At 40.7% G+C, this 10,000-nt stretch overlaps 1 protein-coding gene across 6 annotated transcripts in view; it reads left to right on the forward strand.

Moving 5' to 3' along the window:
* Positions 1-10,000, forward strand: part of SYNRG (synergin gamma) — a 402,787-nt gene that overhangs the window by 84,590 nt on the left and 308,197 nt on the right. For 3 of the 6 annotated variants that reach the window (XM_053706889.1, XM_053706890.1, XM_053706891.1), the window contains exons 6-7: positions 1,449-1,560; positions 4,796-5,101. In XM_053706889.1, the coding sequence (XP_053562864.1) occupies positions 1,449-1,560; positions 4,796-5,101 (418 nt within the window). The remainder of the gene's footprint in view (positions 1-1,448; positions 1,561-4,795; positions 5,102-10,000) is intronic. The other 3 variants (XM_053706892.1, XM_053706894.1, XM_053706893.1) reach the window with 1 other exon arrangement.

Below are 10,000 nucleotides of genomic sequence, written 5' to 3' on the forward strand. Positions count from 1 at the left end.
TGGCATAAGGTCCGGGTATCCAGGATCCTTTCCTTCCTCCAGGATGGTCTGGAGAAGGGACTTGCCGCCAGATCCTTAAAGGGACAGATTTCGGCTCTGTGTTGTTACACAAGAAACTTGCTGAGCTTCCTGATATTCAGTCTTTTGTTCAGGCTCTGTCTAGAATTAGGCCTGTGTTTAGACATTCCCACTCTTCCTTGGAGTTTAAATCTGGTTCTTAAAGTTTTGCAGAGGACTCCGTTTGAGCCCATGCACTTGGTTGACATTAAATTACTGTCTTGAAAGGTTCTTTTTCTACTGGCTATTGCTTCTGCACGCAGAGTCTCTGAGATGGCGGCCTTGCAATGTGAGCCCCCTTACATAGTTTTTCATGCCGATAAGGCTGTTCTTTGCACTGGGTTGGGTTTTCTCTCTAAGGTTGTTTCTGATCGCAACATCAATCAGGAGATTGTGGTTCCTTCCTTGTGTCCTAATCCTCCTCCTTCGAAGGAACGGTTACTTCATAATTTGGATGTGGTTCGAGCTTTGAAATTTTAACTTCAGGCTACGAAGGATTTCAGACAGACTTCAGCATTGTTTGTTGTCTATTCAGGGAAGAGCAAAGGGCAGAAGGCTTTTTCCACTTCCCTATCTTTTTGGCTGAGGAGCATGATTCGCTTGGCTTATAAGACAGCGGGACATAAGCCTCCTCAGAGGATTACGGCTCATTCAACTAGAGCTGTGGCTTCTTCTTGGGCCTTCAAGAATGAGGCCTCTATAGAGCAGATTTGTAAAGCGGCTACCTGGTCCTCCTTACATACTTTTTCAAAGTTTTACAAATTTGATTGTTTTTGCTTTGGTGGAAGCAACTTTTGGGAGAAAAGTCTTGCAGGCTGTGCCCTCAGAATAGGGTCCGCCTCTCCTTTACCCTACCGTTTTTTTTTTTATTCAATGTCCTCTAGAGCTTGGGTATTTGTTTCCCACAAGTAATGAATGAAGCCGTGGACTCTCCTCATTTTAAGATGGAAAACATAAACTATGCTTACCTGATGATAATTTCATTTCCAACTGTATGAGGAGAGTCCACGGCCCCCGCACGGTTCTCCATTGGGCAGACCTAAATTTATTTTTTTCTTCTGGCACCATTTATACCCTGATATTTCTCCTACTGTTCCTTGTTCCCTCGGCAAAATGACTAGGGGATGAGGGGAGTAGGGGAGGTATTTAAGCCTTTGGCTGGGGTGTCTTTGCCTCCTCCTGGTGCCCAGGTTCTGTATTCCCACAAGTAATGAATGAAGCCATGGACTCTCTTCATACAGATGGAAATGAAATTATCAGGTAAGCATAATTTATGAAGTTTATCACTTTCCAAAATGTATGCTGGGAAGTTACATAAAAAATATTCTTATTACCTGTTTTTAAAATAGTGTGAGTCTTAGGATTTGCTAAGTTGTTTTTTCCCCCCTTAGTTTGGTGAAAAGAGCAGAGATGATGCATTGGAAGCAATTAAAGGCAACTTGGACGGCTTTTCTAGAGATGCCAAAATGCACCCCACTCCTTTATTACATACTAAGAAAACAGGTAATGCTTATTTTACATGACAAACTTAGTAATAATATATACTAGACAGAGAAAAATCACTTATTTTTTTAAATTAGCAGTGGACAAAAACTCAACTTTTTAATTAAACATATGTCTTTATTCTATATGTGGAGTCCCCTAAAACTGATTTACTATGGCTGAACAAAAGTTTCATAAAACATTTGTTTGAGTACAGGTGGAATTAAGTTATCCGAAAATTATTTTTGCGGTATCCTTTCTGATAAGACTAAGTAACTATGCGTGTCCTGTATGGTGGAGGTAGGTGGGCTGAATAGCAAGCTGGTGGGTGATACTGGCTGGGAGAAACTCTAGGTCTGAGGGGCTAGAGAAGTATGAGGAAGCTTATGCCAGTCATCAGTTTTCTGATCTCTACTGCAATGCTGATTTCCTGGAGCTCCTTGATATTGACCTACTGTTGCTTAGCTTCATAATCTGAAGGGGTGTGTGTCTACGATTGTATGTGCAGGTGCACTGATGAATGGATGTGAATGTATGTGTATGTGCTGTTTTGTTTAAAATAAAATGCCTATCCCAGGTTTTCCAGTTTAAACCTGTAGTGGCCGGAGCACAGTATGTTTAATCAAGTCTTGACCTATCAATGGCAATTGGACAGCATGTTTCGGCAATGCGAGCTTATCTTATTGTGTATTTATCATTATAATGTCTCTGCCTTTGTCAACCTTCTTTAATAACTGATTAAGTCTTCCTGAGATAATTCAAATCCCTACAGATGAATTCATGTATCTTCTTAATTCGTTTATGGTTTTTATATTTATATAGGTCTTGTAATCTCTCCCTCTCCACCCGTAAATCTAGCCAAATCACTATTATAATCTCATGTTATTTTACCCTCCTCCAAAATCATATTAATCCTCTCCAGAGTTTTCCTTTAATTTCTCTGTTTCTTATAGTACTTAATCAAAATTACATTTTCTAAGACGGTTTTGTGTGTCCGTGTATAGGATATCCTATGACTTCCAAGTTTCCACCACTGGATACCATTTTTTTTCTTTTAGCATTACTCTCACTCTGTCTGTCTATGTGTACGTCTAAGTGTCTTATGAAATCAGTCTCAATATGGTGAATAAAACACAAAGAAAACCACTGCTCAAATTGCTTTAATGCTTATCGTAGATTTAAGTGTATAGCAAAAGAAACCACAAGTGGACAAAGGTTTTGTTCCTGTGACTGCTTCAGCACCCAATACGTTTTTAATTACTGCATAGAGCAGTTGCAGCATGTTAATGCAACAAAAGCTATTACATGCATAATGTAGCTTATGAACGGGTAGCAGGAATGTAAAGCTTAGGAGCCGGCCCATTTTTGGTTCAGAACCTGGGTTACACTTGTTTTATGGTTGCTAAATAAAGCCACCAATAAGCAAGCGCTATCCAGGGTGCTGAACCTAAAATGGGCCGGCTTCTAAGCTTGACATTCCTGCTTTTTAAATAAACAAAGCAAGAGAACGAAAAAAAATGGATAATAGGAGTAAATTCGAAAGTTGCTTAAAATTGCATGCTCTATCTGAATCATGAAAGAAAAAGTTTGGGTTTAGTGTCCCTTTTAATTTTGTTTTTGGTATTCACAGTGTAGGAGTTAACGTGGCAGTGCTATAGTTTGCCTGTTTTGTGGGAGCGCGATAATTAACCAGTCATTACAAGTGGCTGGTTATTGCTACTGTGAACTTGCAGATCTAAGGTTAATTTTCTAAAAGTGCCCCAAATGCCTTTAAAGGGACATAAAACAAGTATTTTAAAATACTTTCCAGCAATTTTTAAACAATTTTTTTATGCAAACAATTTTTAATTAAATAGCTATTTTAGGATATGCACAGATCTCAACCTGTTTTATGTCCCTTTAAAATAGACAGCATTGTAGTTTTTAATAATAATAACAATAATAATAATAATAATAAAACAATAAAAAAGTAGCATTTTTTTAAACTTCGACAACTGCACTAGGCAGTTTTTGGGGTCTAAAGTTGGTGGGAGTGGGGTGTTAGAAAAAAAACGGCATTGTAGGAGTTAACGTGCCTTTACATTGCGGTCTATGGGAACTGTGTGTTCCCTGTAAATATATATATGTACAGTGTATGCTTATATACATATATATTTGTGTGTTAATAAGTGTGTATACACTTATTAAGAAATAAAAATATATGTATATAATCGTATACATATATATTTCAAAATGCTGTACATCGCTGCTTTACTTACCCTTTTTGCTGCGTGAGGTTCTGATGCTGTCTGTGTCTTGTGAGCGCAATGCTTCCTTGAAATGTGAAAGTGAGCTTGCGTTCGCATTGTGTTTTACTTGTAACACCAGCGCACATTATCGTGCACTCGTATTACAAAGTGGAGCGCTAATATCGCTTTCTCGCAAGCGATATTTAGCGCTCCACTTGTAATCCGGCCCTGAGTGTTTAATTTCCCTTTCAATGTTCTGTGCAGGAATTCTCAGAACTTTTTGTAACAGCTCTGGGTTCTACTCTGTATCTATCCCCATTATATCAAATACATCTTTTTAAATCTTATTTCTAGACATTTGTTATCAATGGGGATGTGTTGGGATATTTAAATACATTTCAGTTTGGTATAGAAGCTTTTTTGCAATATATAGAGTTATCCCAACCAAATCATAATTAAATCAGTTTATGTTAAATTATGGCACAATTTTCTATGGAGAACACTGACATTTATTAGCAAATTTGTATTGTAGTGTAAATTATTACTGACCGGCTTACCATACTCGTAGAATATATACATATGCCTCATGCACTCTCATTCCAACAAACTGCTTCCTCGGTTAACCAGCAGGGGGCCATGCTTTTGTCGATGATGCAAACTGACCCGTCGGCAGCACAATATATGCTCTCTGAGCTGGCACAGTTTTTTTGAAAGCAGGAGCACGAAGCATATGTACATATGCTGCATACACAATAATAAACTGTATTACTTAGAAGCAATTTTTTCTAATGCATTTTGCTTTTAAACTTTGTCATTATAATTAAAGCAAATAATGATCAAAAACAATGTCATTTTATCATCTGCATTGATTTATTGCAGTGAACTTTTTTAATTTGCCTGCAAAATGGATGTTTTCAGTAGTCTACTCAGATGCCATTATTTTGTCACCATCATTCATATCAAATTCTCATTTTCCTTCTGTTCATTTCCATGTCTGTTCATTTTCACTATCATTTTCCATTTTGCAGATTTTTCCACACCATCCCATTCTGCTGTGTCTGTTCCCCAGTCCTCTGCTCTTGGTGCTGATGAAGAATTCAGTGATTTTATGACAGGCCCTGTAGCATTTCCATTTTCTGGGGCTCCAGCCCCATCTATTCCTTTTCAGCCTTTTAGTTCTTCTGTTCTGGTTGGGCAGAGTGCTTCCGAGCAGGCTATAACTGTATCACAGTCCCCTTCTTTAAAACTTCAAGGGTCTGCATCTTCACATGGTAACGCTGAAAACCATACTAGTCACTCCAGCTCTGCAGCTAATTTTTCTAGTAAAAAAACAGGTAATTCCATCTTTTTAATGCACAATTGTTAAGTTTTGTCCTCCTTATTATCCACCTGGCATATGATAAAATTTAAATAAAAAGAAAATGATTGCTCTCAAGCCATAATGACCTAATCTGTAGTTTAATAAATTGCATATAAATATCAAAGCTTGATAATTGAAGACATGAAATGCAGTTTTTTTTCTTTCTTGATTCAGATAGAGCATATCGTTTTTAAACAAATTTCCAAATTTTCTTCTGTTATCAAGTTTACTTCATTCTCTATGTTGAAAGAGCAGCAATGCACTACTGGGAGCTATCTAAACACATCAGGTGAACCAATGACACAAGGCATTGATGTGCAACCACCAATCAGCAGTTAGCTCCTAGTAGTACTCTATTGCTCCTGAGACTACCTAGGTATCCTTTTCAACAAATTACATAATAGAGGTAAATTGAAAAGTGTCTTAAAGTGGCATGCTCTATCTGAATCAGGAAAAATATTTCTTCTGTTAAGTGTGATCAGTCCACGGGTCATCATTACTTCTGGGATATTACTCCTCCCCAACAGGAAGTGCAAGAGGATTCACCCAGCAGAGCTGCATATAGCTCCTCCCCTCTACGTCACTCCCAGTCATTCTCTTGCACCCAACGACTAGATAGGATGTGTGAGAGGACTATGGTGATTATACTTAGTTTTATATCTTCAATCAAAAGTTTGTTATTTTAAAATAGCACCGGAGTGTGTTATTATCTCTCTGGCAGAGTTTGAAGAAGAATCTACCAGAGTTTTTGTTATGATTTTAGCCGGAGTAGTTAAGATCATATTGCTGTTTCTCGGCCATCTGAGGAGAGGTAAACTTCAGATCAGGGGACAGCGGGCAGATGAATCTGCATAGAGGTATGTAGCAGTTTTTATTTTCTGACAATGGAATTGATGAGAAAATCCTGCCATACCGATATAATGTCATGTATGTATACTTTACACTTCAGTATTCTGGGGAATGGTACTTCACTAGAATTACACTGTATGAAATACATAAAGCTGTTTAATAACTAGAGATTATGTTTAACGTTTTTGCTGGAATGTAAAATCGTTTTCATTTGCTGAGGTACTGAGTGAATAAATGTTTGGGCACTATTTTTCCACTTGGCAGTTGCTTAACCTGTTTTCTGACAGTTTCTGTTCTCCCTCACTGCTGTGTGTGAGGGGGAGGGGCCGTTTTTTGGCGCTTTTACTAAGCATCAAATATTTCAGTCAGCAACTCATTGTATTCCCTGCATGATCCGGTTCATCTCTACAGAGCTCAGGGGTCTTCAAAACTTATTTTGAGGGAGGTAATTTCTCTCAGCAGAGCTGTGAGAATTATAGTTTGACTGAGATAAAAAACGTTTATTCTGTAATTTGTTTCCTGCTTTCAGAATTTGTTATCTTTGCTAATGGGATTAAACCTTTGCTAAAGTTGTGTTGTTTACAAGGATTGAGGCTATAACTGTTTCAATTTATTAATTTTCAACTGTCATAAATCTTCTGTGCTTCTTAAAGGCACAGTACGTTTTAATATTATTCTAATTGAATTGTATTTCCAAGTTGCAAGTTTATTTGCTAGTGTGTTAAACATGTCTGATTCAGAGGATGATACCTGTGTCATTTGTTGCAATGCCAAAGTGGAGCCCAATAGAAATTTATGTACTAACTGTATTGATGCTACTTTAAATAAAAGTCAATCTGTACAAATTGAACAAATTTCACCAAACAACGAGGGGAGAGTTATGCCGACTAACTCGCCTCACGTGTCAGTACCTACATCTCCCGCTCAGAGGGAGGTGCGTGATATTGTAGCGCCGAGTACATCTGGGCGGCCATTACAAATCACATTACAGGATATGGCTACTGTTATGACTGAGGTTTTGGCTAAATTACCAGAACTAAGAGGTAAGCGTGATCACTCTGGGGTGAGAACAGAGTGCGCTGATAATATTAGGGCCATGTCAGACACTGCGTCACAGGTGGCAGAACATGAGGACGGAGAACTTCATTCTGTGGGTGACGGTTCTGATCCAAACAGACTGGATTCAGATATTTCAAATTTTAAATTTAAACTGGAAAACCTCCGTGTATTACTAGGGGAGGTGTTAGCGGCTCTGAATGATTGTAACACAGTTGCAATACCAGAGAAAATGTGTAGGTTGGATAAATATTTTGCGGTACCGACGAGTACTGAGGTTTTTCCTATACCTAAGAGACTTACTGAAATTGTTACTAAGGAGTGGGATAGACCCGGTGTGCCGTTCTCACCCCCTCCGATATTTAGAAAAATGTTTCCAATAGACGCCACCACAAGGGACTTATGGCAAACGGTCCCTAAGGTGGAGGGAGCAGTTTCTACCTTAGCTAAGCGTACCACTATCCCGGTGGAGGATAGCTGTGCTTTTTCAGATCCAATGGATAAAAAGTTAGAGGGTTACCTTAAGAAAATGTTTGTTCAACAAGGTTTTATATTGCAACCCCTTGCATGCATTGCGCCGATCACGGCTGCAGCGGCATTCTGGATTGAGTCTCTGGAAGAGAACATTGGTTCAGCTACTCTGGACGACCTTACGGACAGGCTTAGAGTCCTTAAACTAGCTAATTCTTTCATTTCGGAGGCCGTAGTACATCTTACTAAACTTACGGCGAAAAATTCAGGATTCGCCATTCAGGCACGCAGGGCGCTGTGGCTAAAATCCTGGTCAGCTGATGTTACTTCTAAGTCTAAATTGCTTAATATACCTTTCAAAGGGCAGACCTTATTCGGGCCCGGGTTGAAAGAGATTATCGCTGACATTACAGGAGGTAAAGGCCATGCCCTGCCTCAGGACAAAGCCAAAGCCAAGACTAGACAGTCTAATTTTCGTTCCTTTCGTAATTTCAAGGCAGGAGCAGCATCAACTTCCTCTGCACCAAAACAGGAAGGAGCTGTTGCTCGCTACAGACAAGGCTGGAAACCTAACCAGTCCTGGAACAAGGGCAAGCAGACTAGGAAGCCTGCTGCTGCCCCTAAAACAGCATGAATTGAGGGCCCCCGATCCGGGATCGGATCTAGTGGGGGGCAGACTTTCTCTCTTCGCCCAGGCTTGGGCAAGAGATGTTCAGGATCCCTGGGCGCTAGAGATAATATCTCAGGGATACCTACTGGACTTCAAATACTCTCCTCCAAGAGAGAGATTTCATCTGTCAAGATTGTCAACAATCCAGACAAAGAAAGAGGCGTTTCTACGCTGCGATCAAGAGATCGGAACAGGGACAGGGGTTTTACTCAAATCTGTTTGTGGTTCCCAAAAAAGAGGGAACTTTCAGACCAATCCTGGACTTAAAGATCCTAAACAAATTCCTAAGAGTTCCATCGTTCAAGATGGAGACTATTCAGACAATTTTACCTATGATCCAAGAGGGTCAGTACATGACCACTGTAGATTTAAAAGATGCTTACCTTCACATACCGATTCACAAAGATCATTATCGGTTCCTAAGGTTTGCCTTCCTAGACAGGCATTACCAGTTTGTGGCTCTTCCATTCGGATTGGCTACAGCTCCAAGAATCTTCACAAAGGTTCTGGGTGCTCTTCTGGCGGTACTAAGACCGCGGGGAATCTCGGTAGCTCCTTACCTAGACGACATTCTGATACAAGCTTCAAGCTTTCAAACTGCCAAGTCTCATACAGAGTTAGTGCTGGCATTTCTAAGGTCACATGGATGGAAGGTGAACGAAAAGAAAAGTTCACTCGTTCCACTCACAAGAGTTCCCTTCCTGGGGACTCTTATAGATTCTGTAGAAATGAAGATTTACCTGACAGAGGACAGGCTAACAAGACTTCAAAGTGCTTGCCGCACCCTTCATTCCATTCAACACCCGTCAGTGGCTCAATGCATGGAGGTAATCGGCTTAATGGTAGCGGCAATGGACATAGTACCCTTTGCACGCTTACACCTCAGACCACTGCAACTGTGCATGCTAAGTCAGTGGAATGGGGATTACTCAGACTTATCCCCTTCTCTGAATCTGGATCAAGAGACCAGAAATTCTCTTCTATGGTGGCTTTCTCGGCCACATCTGTCCAGGGGGATGCCATTCAGCAGACCAGACTGGACAATTGTAACAACAGACGCCAGCCTTCTAGGTTGGGGTGCCGTCTGGAATTCTCTGAAGGCTCAGGGACAATGGAGTCAGGAGGAGAGTCTCTTGCCAATAAACATTCTGGAATTGAGAGCAGTTCTCAATGCCCTCCTGGCTTGGCCCCAGTTGACAACTCGGGGGTTCATCAGGTTTCAGTCGGACAACATCACGACTGTAGCTTACATCAACCATCATGGAGGGACAAGAAGCTCCCTAGCTATGATGGAAGTATCAAAGATAATTCGCTGGGCAGAGTCTCACTCTTGCCACCTGTCAGCAATCCACATCCCGGGAGTGGAGAACTGGGAGGCGGATTTCTTAAGTCGCCAGACTTTTCATCCGGGGGAGTGGGAACTTCATCCGGAGGTCTTTGCCCAAATTCTTCGACGTTGGGGCAAACCAGAGATAGATCTCATGGCGTCTCGACAGAACGCCAAGCTTCCTCGTTACGGGTCCAGATCCAGGGATCCAGGAGCAGTCCTGATAGATGCTCTGACAGCACCTTGGGACTTCAGGATGGCTTACGTGTTTCCACCCTTCCCGTTGCTTCCTCGATTGATTGCCAGAATCAAACAAGAGAGAGCATCAGTGATTCTAATAGCACCTGCGTGGCCACGCAGGACTTGGTATGCAGACCTGGTGGACATGTCATCCTGTCCACCTTGGTCTCTACCTCTGAAACAGGACCTTCTGATACAGGGTCCCTTCAAACATCAAAATCTAACTTCTCTGAAGCTGACTGCTTGGAAATTGAACGCTT

This window comes from Bombina bombina, chromosome 3, assembly GCF_027579735.1.
Source record: "Bombina bombina isolate aBomBom1 chromosome 3, aBomBom1.pri, whole genome shotgun sequence".
In the NCBI taxonomy this organism is placed as follows: domain Eukaryota; kingdom Metazoa; phylum Chordata; class Amphibia; order Anura; family Bombinatoridae; genus Bombina; species Bombina bombina.